Here is an 11,036-nt window from a genome sequence, read left to right as displayed (position 1 = left end):
TGATATCATAAGCTAGGTGTTTTCTGATAAATTAATACAACCATGCAGTGGTTCAAGCTAGATCTAGAGTAGAAATTATCAGTACTATATATGGCGGTAGAAAAAGGTATAAATTTATATAATAGAAAAAGATGCTGATAGGTATATACAGGGTGCACGATGATGTGTTTACAAATCACACTAAATAATAAACGTCACAAATTGCGCCTAGCAACAAAGAACAGAGATCGAGGCTATAAGGTACTACGCTATGGTTAGCATAAACATCGAATGCCTCAACCACCAACTATGTTAGCCAAAAATCTTATAGGTATCAATCTTGTTCCAACAGCGACATTTTAATACACAGCTGTAGTATCCCAATACGTTGTAGGTGAAGTTTCGTCTGTTCCATACTTCTTCTTTACACCTGCGGGAATGCGCACAAGGTCATCAAAATATAGCTTTTATGGTTTCTAAATTGTAAATTGTACAGAAGTATAACTCAGTCTTTATGGCTCATACGATGTGTGTCATAAAAATATAGCTCTTTATGGCTCATACAGTTACGTTATGTATGTGTATTAAAAATATAGCTTTTATGGCTGTCATTATGTCATCAAAAGTATAGCTGTTTATGGCTCCTACAAATATACGTTATGTGTCATCAAAAGTATAGCTCTTATGGCTCTAGCTATGCATGTGGTAGTATCCCAGTTAAAGACTATAGCTATATACCCTATTGTATGCTCAACAACACTCTTACTCTGAGCATGATGATCCACCACGCTGATTGTATGAACAGTGGAGGAAGCACTGACAGTGTCCGTATTTATTGTGAGCTCCTGTGGACTGTTAGCTGGTGAAGACGCCTCCTTGTACTCTGGAGAAGAACACGGTGAAGAGCTTCTCGTTTCTTCATCCTCTAGAGTTGCTTTCTTCATCCGTCGTCGGGCATTTGCAAACCAGGTAGACACCTACAAGTCAAATCATAATAATTATAATTATTGTGAAGGTAATGTGACACTTGTTAGACCAATCAACTCGATAGAGCTGTTTGCACACGTTTAGTATTTAGTAAAGATTCAGCTGTGGTGCTATATACAATGTGAAAAAGTGCATGGTCTTTTTCACATATCAATCTGTGACTTTATTTATACACCACTAAAGCTCATGATTGTTCATTAAGACTTCAGCATAATATCTATACTGTATACCTGTGTAAATGTCAATTGAGTTGTTTGACAGAGGAGAATTTTTTCATGTCTTGTGGGATAGGGATGATCTTTGTGTTCGTCAAACCATTTTATCAGAGGAACAGCTCTCTCAGGTGTGAGTTTGAACCGTGGGCTGTCGTACGAAAGCTTGGAGATACTTTTCTGATGGTGCATTCGATTGGCCATACACGGCAGAGTTGAGTAAGGACTACGGAGGGATTAAAATAATAATGAATTATAACTATTGTGGTACTCAAAACAACACCAGCGTGCAATACAATGGCCACAGTTTTGCGCTGAGGCCTACCTCAGTCCCAATGTGGTTCTTACCTCAGTCCCAAATGTGGTTCGTTCGCTGACAGCTGCATCGAGTTTAAATCACCAAACTGGTGATTATAGACTGTAGTTGGATGAACAGGGGGCGGTACATAGGGCGGCATCATTGTGCTGCTTGACAGGCTAGGGGTGGCTGGGAAGGGGAAAGACGGAGTGTAGTAACTTGAAGCAGGCATTGTGCAGTGTGGCTTGCTTCTTGGTAGTGGTGGTGGCGGTGACGAGTAGCCAGAAAAATCAACAAAAGTAGGAGAATTCGATTCGCCTCTGTCCCTATCGTTGTTCACTCCATCTAGTAGCGATTCTTGAGGACTAATGGGGTTAGTAGGGGACCCAAGCTCCGAGTCAGACATTCCCATTGTTAGTGGCGAATGAGAAAGGTAGACTGGTTGATGGGATAGTACCTGAAACGAATCTCATAATTATGTACAGCGTAGGTAATAATAAATGTTATTAATAATTTTACAGTAATCAGTAATTGGATCTATTAATGCAGTCAGAGCATATAATTATTATGTCTGCATGGTCACTCCTTCACTTCAATTAGTTTTGCATTCAATAGTAGCATTTCAATAGTAGAGAGCAAGTGAGGATGCCTTACTTGTGACTGCGGACAGGGTGCAAAACTCGATGCAAAACTCGATAAAGGAGAGACGAGGGCAGAGAGCCCGGACATGCCAGGTGTTTGACTGCTGCACACATTGGGTTGGAGTCGTGAGTAGGGTGGCTGTCCATGGTGGCCAGATCCAGAGAATGGATACATGCTGACAGTAATGCTGCAAATTGAATGTCATTACTATACTGTTGATTTATATAGCTACCAAAGGCTGCATGAGGCTAGATCATCATCCCTGACCATGCACCAATAATACAGTAGGTACATATCTACAGTAAAAAACTTACTAAATATCAGGAGCGTTTTTTCGCACAAAGCTGCTAGTCTGTGCAAACTAGACTTTAACCTGTTGATGGAACGAATCAATTCAGGGTGCTGGTTTTATAACAGTTACATTGTGACGACTTGTGGATAAGGCGCATGCGCTGTATGTAGTCCACGTGTAGTCTTGTGGACTTAGATTTTAATAGTGGGCGTGAACCAACAGCATGGCACATGGATACTTGCTAACTCTTGAACTGTTAGAATCAGCTTTTGGTCCTCAAGGTTAGTAGTTAGTAGTTACTGATGTGTGTTTATGAGCCTCTCGTCACACATGTACAGCATGAGGAAGCCTCTGTGATGATGTTTGAGTATTTGCTGACTAGTCTATATTCATTTTGTATTCATAAATTATCATGACTAGAGATTTTAATAGCAAGGCTGGGGAGCAGAGCAAACTTTAATTAGGTATCATGCCTCCTTTGAATTCACAGGCCTCCTCTTGAGTAGATACATGATCAACTCCATTCACAGTCCAACAATAAATTGGGTCTCTGCAATAACTTTGTGATTGTGCTGTGTAGCTAGTTGTTGCATGGACAACTTAGTCTGATGCTCTGCCACACTCATGACATTCACAGGCCTTAAAGTGCTATCTGACAGTCCACAGAAGCAGACTCTCTGCTCTTCTGGTAAAGACTTTATCGACGAGTTTAAGCAAGTCAACCCGGTCAGTTCAATGGTTTTTTTTTGTCTTTGCCCAAACATACATTCAAGTGGTAATGTAGCTTTGATCCCAGGCCGATTTAATAGAAGGATGGTGAAAAATACAGGCTGATATTCATTGTATCTGGGTGTGTGGTGAAACAAAAGCAAAGATTCGCACACTTTGTTTCGTTTTTCTCTTCTGACTTGCGGTAAAAGTTACTATAATGTAGCTCCGTGTATGCTCTCAAGTATTAAACCTAGCTATAGATTATCTAGCTATTATACTATATAGTTAGCTAGCTATAGCAACTTTAAGTTATCTACTTAGCTATATAGTTAGCTAGCTATAGCAACTAAGTTATCTACTTAGCTATATAGTTAGCTAGCTATGGCAACTTTAAGTTGTTCAGATTAACATATGCATTGTCTTGTGCTCAAAGCAAGAAGGCCTCGCTCTCATGGCAGAATAGTCTGGCAGAATAGGCCCAGGCTCTCAAGCTCCTGTCCAATGGAAGGGATGTCTTTTTCTAGTTTCCAACAAGGTATATATGGTGATTCCTTTGATGCCCTTGGCTTTGTGATGGACTACAACCTAGTATAGTAGTACCAACGCTGCCCTTGTTGACAGGAAGGAGTGTTGTGTCTAAAATCTTTGCTTTTGTTTCCGGCTCCTAACCACGCCCAGATACAATCTTCCCCAGGCCTAGTTGGTGACTTTGTATTATTTTAGAAACAACTCGGCCTGGGAACGAGGCTAGTGGTAATACTGTTCGTGAGTTTGGGATGGTTTATCACCACCTTAATAGCGTACCAGTATTTATGTGCTCCTTTGTCTTCCATGCAGCTGCTCACAAGAGCGGCTGAACAAACTAATTCTCTTGTTGGGGACGGTGTTAAGAGGTTTCTCCTCATCTCTATGGTAGCATTGCTCCAGGCAAGCCATCTACCATAATTTGGGTACTTTATTGAATAAAGTGTGTTCTCACACGTCAACGCTATACATGTATACGTAGTTATATTTCAATCACCTTAGGCTAAAAAAGAATCCTCAGGATCGCACTATAGAGAAATACTTTTACAAGGTATGTTACGTATATTAATGTACATGTACAATCCAAGTGTTAGCTTCGTACATAAGTGATTACACAACAAACATTAATTTTTTCTGCTGCATGTAGTATCGAAGCATCTTGGAGAATGTGATGTTTTGACTACATCTATTGTTAGTGGGAAGACATCTATTAGGAATGTTCAGAAGGTAAATACCACTTACGTAGCAACATGATAATGGTGTGAGCTACAAGATGTGTATTCATGTCCTGTGAGGTTTAATACAACTCCTCCGCAGGTGGTATTCAACTTGAAAAAATCACTTTTGCTGACTCCTATAACGGACAAAAATGCTTTACGAAGCACATGCCTAAAACTGATCATGACAAGTGAGTATCTAATTTGAAATTTGAGTATACTAATTTGATCTATTTGTGACAGGTTTTGGGAACGGATGCTCATACATGGCTAAAAGAAGATTAAAGGAAATACTAACCGAAATGTTATTTCCACAAAATTCTCCTCCGTGTCTTGCTGAGATGAAAGAGGTTAGTTTGTGTACACAGCTGTTGGTAGTTAACTTCCAATTATGCGATATGTCGGGTTCGCGTACTTGTCCCTATATGTCACCTACGTACAGTAATTAGGTTAATAAGATGTGTACGTGTAGCTTCACATTGTGTGACTATTAAATTTTGGTTTTGCAGCATATCAGAAATTGTCTAGCAGCTCTTTCATTCAACCACCTCCTCCACGTTCCATTATCAGTCATGGAGACAAGAGTTGCTGAAGGGTATGTGAGTAGCCTCGTTTCAATGCTGAGTTGTCTCCAAAATACCGTATAGCGAGTATATTTCGAGGATATAAACTTTCGCGGAATGACCATTAGAAAGGTTTTCGCAGAATAGCAGCCTTTCTGCAGCATGCATGCATGCATGCATTTTAGGTATAAATGTTCGCGGTGCGCTTAATCAGCGAAAGTTGCGAACATTTATACCCTCCAAATATACACGCTATATGGTAACGCTAGGTTGCCAACTACATGTAGGCCTGGGGAAGACTGTGTTTGGAATTCGCTCTTTTTTGGCGAATTCCAATGACTAAAGTAAAACTGAACGTATATATGCATGGATATTTCTCTGTAAAAGTGGTCGTAATCACAAAAATAGCTCGATCCGTGTTATAATAATCTCATAAGCTAGCTAGCTAGCTATAGGTACTAGGAGGTAGCTATCAAGCACTAGCTTATGTACTGGTTGGGTCAAACAAGAAGGCCTCACTCAATGAGCATCAAGTCCAAGCTATCAAAGGAAGGAATGTTTTACGGTTCCCTACTGTGCTATCAGTTGTTGCACACAATGACTGGAATGCCATTTAGCTAAAGGCCAAGTTAAGAACTGCAATCCCATAATTATATGTTGCAAACTCGAATCCACTTATTGCTCATTATTACGTACAGTACGTTAAGTGCTGCCCAGAAGAACAAGATGCTTTAAATAGTTTCCTATTGTAAACCTGTTTGTGAGGGAAAGCCACTAGTCCACATCCTGCGTACTTAGAGAGCTCTGACCTTCTCCCAGCATCTGCGCTGTACTGTGTGTACAGTGACGTGTGCCAACAAGGCGGGTGGCAGTAGGCTGAGAATTATCATAGTGTGGCATACGCTCCACTCAAGTACTTCCTAAGTGAGTAGGCTTTTCTCAGCCACAGATAGCCACAGATAGCCACAGGCATTCAGACGTAATCATAGAGATTATAGAGACTGCATTCTTGCCAAGTTATGGTCAGCTGATCTGCTGCATGGTCTGCGGCAAATTTCTTGTATGCAAATGCGCACTTGCATGGTCCTGTTATTGGCTCGTTCGTACATTTTTGTTGTTGTTGTGTGTTGGCTTTCTCAACAAGTGAGAACATAACATTATCGAGTTGTCCAGTGTTTTGCAAAAAATATTTTTGTCTGCAGGGTATTTGTACTGATCCGATTGTTATTACAGGTTCTTGTTGGATAGCAATCTTCTTTCAGAACCTCAACTGGCTTCTGGAGAAAGGTTTGACATTTAAAAAATAATTAATATAATGTCACGTTGTTTTTACCTGGTTTTACTCAGTGTTATAACTGCGCTCCTGTTGTCTGGCCTGGATCTAGAATCAGCTGGAGCCTGTGTCGAGTAAGTTTCTGTTGTGCTCACAACTTACCTTGTAGTTGACAATTTTTTACGAATTAGCTACTTTTAGTATAATTGTTTCAAGGAAAGCGTGGTTAAACATTAATTTTTGCGACATCCACTAAAATAAAATATTTACCCTCTGTCCGTATACAGTATCCTAACTGGTACCAATTTCAAGATGGAGAAGTGCATTCTGTAGTTTTACAAGTATCTACGACTATCCAATACATTTTTACCGTATAACCTCCGTTGTATTTGACCTCCATGTACGTATCTTATACTTATGCAGGATTAGAAACAGATCCCAGCTCCAACAGGTGGTCCACTTTCAAGAGCGCTTTACAAACCGAGTCGTGCAGTATTTGGTGCAAAACAATGTGAGGTGAAGAGATGTACTATAAATTATATCCTACCCACCTATATACTGTTGTGTGTATGGTGTAGCATCAGCTGTATGCATGTAGTTGCTCGGAGATTATCGTCTACGCCAATCACAACTTTGTGGTAGACTTTAAGCCGTGGGGCTAATCGGTTTATCTGTGTGAAATCAGATTTTGTTTTTGTTTTTTTAAGGCTGCTACTGTGCTCTGGGAAATTATCAGCAGGTTCTCTCCACACAATTAGAGGGAGCCATATAGGAGTGGTTCAGGTACGCATAGTGCACGTACCAAATAACCACATTTCTTAATATTGAAATTACAACTTCGGAAAGGACATTTGCGTAGCTTCATGTCAGAACTGCATGCTGTAGTGTGTTTAAACATACACCACTGTTTGTATGATTTCCACACCTGGGGTCAAGTTTTCTACGCCAGTTTTTCACTGCTTTTATTCCTTTGAGATTGCCACACTGTACTTTTTATTCTAGTTTAATTAATTGCAGCTGATTCCAGGGGAGGTACTCGTGTCTATAGCGGAGGTGAACCACACCTACCCCTTCTCAAATGCTGTGGAAATGGTATGCAAATTATACTGATTTACAACCGTGTACTGTACAGAATTATTATATATGTAGATACGCTCTGGAAACTCATCTTCATTGATAATGGTCAAGTGCAGTTCGATGGATGTTGGCAGAAAAAGGTAATTCATGGAGTGTTTTGTTCATTTTCTCTGACCTGCATCAGCTTCAAGTAACTAATCTACCACTGATATATGGGCTACTTTGAGAGACTATAATTAACTTGATAGTAACGTCCAAGCTAAAAGATGCATTGTGAAAGTATACTACAATAATTATGGCGTGCTTGAATCAGTTCATTTTCTGGAAAGAAGCGTTGGGTTTATATTATAAGTCGGTTTTGTTCTGAATAATTATGGATTGAGCTTTTCTTTGTATTTGCTCATGTGACCAAATCTATTGCTACAGATACACTCTCTTACAAACGTCTTCTCTCTCCGGTACCTCTGCTGATCCGTACGCTCTGATTCTTTGTGCCCCCACACTTGCACAGTGCCACACTGTCATGAAGCTGATGAGACGAGCTCTAAGGGTCGTCGAGAACTGGCTGAGATCGGTAAGCCAATACAGTACCTCCTATAAACTGGCTTGACATATTTATAATCAAGAAATGAGATTACTTTCTGTAAATGCAATCATAAATCCCTTGTTTGTCTCATTATTATACCTACTATTTAAAGATACCGGATATTTTTGTATTTAGAGCGTTTATTAAAAAATTAAACATGTCACATGCGTTAGGTAACAATTTTTGAGCTGTACGCTAAGTTAGTGCTCTTACTGGGTGTTTTGCACAACATTTCACCACTGTCTGATACTGTCAGGGTGTCATACAGGATTTTAAAGTAGAGAGGGGAAATAAAAAAAGTAACTAGGCTAAAAAAAGGTCAACTGTTATTTCAATACCCCAGCTATGGACACTCAGTCATACAACTAGTACATGAATGCAAATTTTAGGGGGGGGATATTCCCCTTTCCCCTGTATGACCCCCTGTGCATGGTCATCCAAATATCTTGAGAGTGGGCTATATACTTAGTGTACACATTGTGTGCAGGTATCAGAGAATAACGAGCTTGTGTGCGTACTGGGGGGAGGGGTGTGGGAGGTGGAGCTAGTCAGGGAAATGAAGAATTACATCTCTACCAAAAACCTGGTCAGGTGAGCGTGCGTATGTGCTGAATGTCACTTCATGGCATACATGTAAAGTATTAGTTATTTTACTTCAACAATGCTGTAGAGGGAGTCCGGAGTGGATAGCTGTGGACTCTCTGATTCAAGTAAGTGTGTTGTCTGTAGCCAACTATATTAGTACAGTAACAGTAGACCCCCTTTATGATGGACCTCTTTGACAGCTATGTTGTGTAATCATTACCTGTGAAGAATGTCCATCAGCTTGGATGGTAGACGTGTTCTGATTTGGCGTCTGGGAACCAAAGTTTTGGCGTTACACAGAGGTGGCCTTTGTTTTGAGGTACAATCTAATTGGGACCTTTATATCACAGTTCACGTTTCTTCAGGGATGGCCCTAATTAGGAGGACTAGTTCCACCTATTGAATTTGTGTATTTTGCGTCTCTAGGCCTTCTTGTCGGTGCCTCAGGCCCTATACTGCAATACCCTACCCCCGACACGAAGGCGGTCAGCTGTCGTTAAGAAGTTACTCCATCATGTATCCTAACAAAGATTGTTATGTGTCTTCCAAGACAGACATGATAAACACTGTGTGTGTTTTCCATAACCTTCTCACCGGCAGAATGTCTTTGATACATCTGACGAGTCTCTGGTTGGAATTGACATAATCAAAGGTGAGAAAAGATTACGAGTTACCAAATTTTCCCTTTTCCCCATGCATGCATGCCCGTAAATGTTATCAAAAATGATCCTGACCCTTTACTTTGAATGCATGTTATCAGAGAGATCGAGTATTCATAATATCGACGAGATAGACATTTAGAGATGTACCAGTGCTTACAGTGCTTTTCAAGTCAGGGTGTCATACAGGAGGGGGGGGGATATCCCCCCTCCCCTAAAATTTAGTATTCAGGCACTAGTTGTATTATTCTGGTGAGTTTTGAGGTAGCCTATAAGTGTTCTCATCCACCTAAAACTACTTAAAGACACGTCCTGAGTTGACAATGTTGTAATACTAACATTGACTCTAAAAAAAACAATTAGCCTTTTTTTAGCTTGATGATCTTTAGATCTGCCCTTGCGTGTGCCTCTTTATTTCCTCCCTCTACTTCAAAATCCTGTATGACACCCTGCATGTAGGTTAAATATCATTCAACGTTTAAATGTTGTGAGTTTAGTGCTCACACCGCTAAACCACAAAGCTGAGTCTAGATTTAGGCCCTGCCCAATAATAATTATTATGCTAGCATGATTTTAGGTAACCTTGGAGCATTTGAGCATTATGATAGCCTAATAGGTAAAAAAAGTTAGCCTATTAGGAAATTGTTACCAAATGTTGGTGTAATGAGATAATTAAACAGTTAATCTTTTTTTTTGCTGTGCTGAAATTTTTTTCTTTCAATGGAATACTTTATTACAATAATTATTACATATAATAATTATGATTTGTTAAGAATGATAGAGAATCATAATAGGTAAAAACATGAGCATTAAAATAGCCTAATAGGCAAATTTTGAGGGTAAGCTAGTCTGTCACAGCTTTGTGGTTTAGTGGCTTTTTAATGTTGTTATTAACCCGAGGCTGCACCGCGGCGACTCCGGATATAGTAGTCGATCTGTCTGTCTGTCCGTATATTCTGAGTCTGCTCACCTGGATGCGATAACACTGTGTTTATATCATAGATAGCCTCAACACAACAGGGTAGTGGTTTTACTTTGGCATAATTATTTTTATGTTTAAGCTTCGTTGTCGAATAAAAGTGAGCAAAAGCTTAAGAAGCTCAAACCTGCACATTGGCCTAGATGTACACGCGGCTTTGACTGGAGGCTGTATAGACTTCACTAAACCCTAAATTAACGCCGAGGGTTTGCAATTCAGTCCTCTAGTTCTGCGAGTACTATCACTTCAACAATCAACTTTAAATGATATTCAACCTACTTGAAAAGCACTGTAGTAGCAGTAACTCATATTGTGGTTCTTTGAATGTGTAGGTTGTGTTGTGAATGTGGAGGCTAGTGGTGTGTCTGTGTGGTCTGCCCTGGAGCCAGCATGGTCTACGTATCCACACACTGTTTCGTGGCTGCCCAGTGCCCACCATTTCAATTAAATTATAACAAGTTCACATGCACTTTCTAATTTGCATTAATCTAGTGGTCATAACAAACGGGTCAGTTTTAAAATTGCTAAAACTGCTTGTGGTAATCACATGCATGTAGCAGCCACAATAGTAGTGTGTTCTTTGACGGTTGCTATAGACACTATCTGTTTGCATCTGTGTGCAAGTTCCTCGCACAAGCTCTGAGAGTGGATAACACGGTTAGTGTCCCAAGACTCGTCACTGAATCGTTGAGAGAGTTGAGCCCCGATTCTGAGGACTGATATTATGTATATAATATACACAAACATTAATGTTCATGTTATACAGTAGTCGACTCTCTCTATTCCCGCTTTCTGAAGTACGGCCACTTCAATATTCCGGCCATTTGGTTTGGAAGATAAGCATTCATTATTCAGTGGGTTTTTTTTGTTGCTATTTTCTGAAATGCGGCCACCTCGCTATTCCGGCCAAGCTACACTGTCCCAAGGGTGACCGGATTAACTAGAGTCTACT

At 40.1% G+C, this 11,036-nt stretch overlaps 2 protein-coding genes across 2 annotated transcripts; one reads left to right on the top strand and one right to left on the bottom strand.

The window, feature by feature from the left end:
• Nucleotides 1-12: 12 nt before the first annotated feature.
• On the bottom strand, nucleotides 13-3,443 carry LOC135348895 (Iroquois homeobox protein 6a-like). Its single transcript, XM_064547275.1, has 6 exons — nucleotides 2,433-3,443; nucleotides 2,131-2,305; nucleotides 1,527-1,933; nucleotides 1,197-1,404; nucleotides 746-956; nucleotides 13-409 (listed from the first exon to the last, which is right to left on the bottom strand). The coding sequence occupies exons 2-6, from the start codon at nucleotides 2,290-2,292 to the stop codon at nucleotides 339-341; spliced, it is 1,059 nt and encodes a 352-aa protein (XP_064403345.1). The 5' UTR covers nucleotides 2,293-2,305; nucleotides 2,433-3,443; the 3' UTR covers nucleotides 13-338.
• On the top strand, nucleotides 2,585-10,950 carry LOC135348820 (uncharacterized). The gene is made up of 21 exons (XM_064547179.1): nucleotides 2,585-2,691; nucleotides 3,048-3,136; nucleotides 3,959-4,048; nucleotides 4,148-4,196; nucleotides 4,293-4,372; nucleotides 4,463-4,553; nucleotides 4,606-4,712; nucleotides 4,872-4,957; nucleotides 6,159-6,212; nucleotides 6,273-6,332; nucleotides 6,622-6,714; nucleotides 6,906-6,981; nucleotides 7,216-7,290; nucleotides 7,348-7,415; nucleotides 7,702-7,849; nucleotides 8,349-8,452; nucleotides 8,532-8,571; nucleotides 8,873-8,962; nucleotides 9,047-9,098; nucleotides 10,417-10,483; nucleotides 10,681-10,950. Exons 1-21 carry the CDS (start codon nucleotides 2,634-2,636, stop codon nucleotides 10,802-10,804), a joined length of 1,701 nt encoding a protein of 566 aa, XP_064403249.1. The 5' UTR covers nucleotides 2,585-2,633; the 3' UTR covers nucleotides 10,805-10,950.
• Nucleotides 10,951-11,036: the final 86 nt, after the last annotated feature.

The sequence above is a fragment of the Halichondria panicea genome, chromosome 15 (assembly GCF_963675165.1).
Source record: "Halichondria panicea chromosome 15, odHalPani1.1, whole genome shotgun sequence".
In the NCBI taxonomy this organism is placed as follows: domain Eukaryota; kingdom Metazoa; phylum Porifera; class Demospongiae; order Suberitida; family Halichondriidae; genus Halichondria; species Halichondria panicea.
The sequence above is the reverse complement of the archived record's forward strand: the minus strand, read 5'-3'. Positions and strand labels throughout refer to the sequence as shown.

Bases quoted from the DNA above. Each gene is read 5' to 3' on its own strand.
- LOC135348895 (XM_064547275.1), bottom strand. From the start codon at position 2,292: ATGTATCCATTCTCTGGATCTGGCCACCATGGACAGCCACCCTACTCA. The intron at 1,934-2,130 runs GTAAGGCATCCT...GATTCGTTTCAG, and splicing joins CACCCTGTCCGCAGTCACAA to GTACTATCCCATCAACCAGT. The intron at 957-1,196 runs GTATACAGTATA...TTTGACTTGTAG, and splicing joins CTCAATTGACATTTACACAG to GTGTCTACCTGGTTTGCAAA.
- LOC135348820 (XM_064547179.1), top strand. From the start codon at position 2,634: ATGGCACATGGATACTTGCTAACTCTTGAACTGTTAGAATCAGCTTTT. The intron at 4,958-6,158 runs GTATGTGAGTAG...TTGTTATTACAG, and splicing joins GAGACAAGAGTTGCTGAAGG to GTTCTTGTTGGATAGCAATC. The intron at 6,982-7,215 runs GTACGCATAGTG...AATTAATTGCAG, and splicing joins GCCATATAGGAGTGGTTCAG to CTGATTCCAGGGGAGGTACT.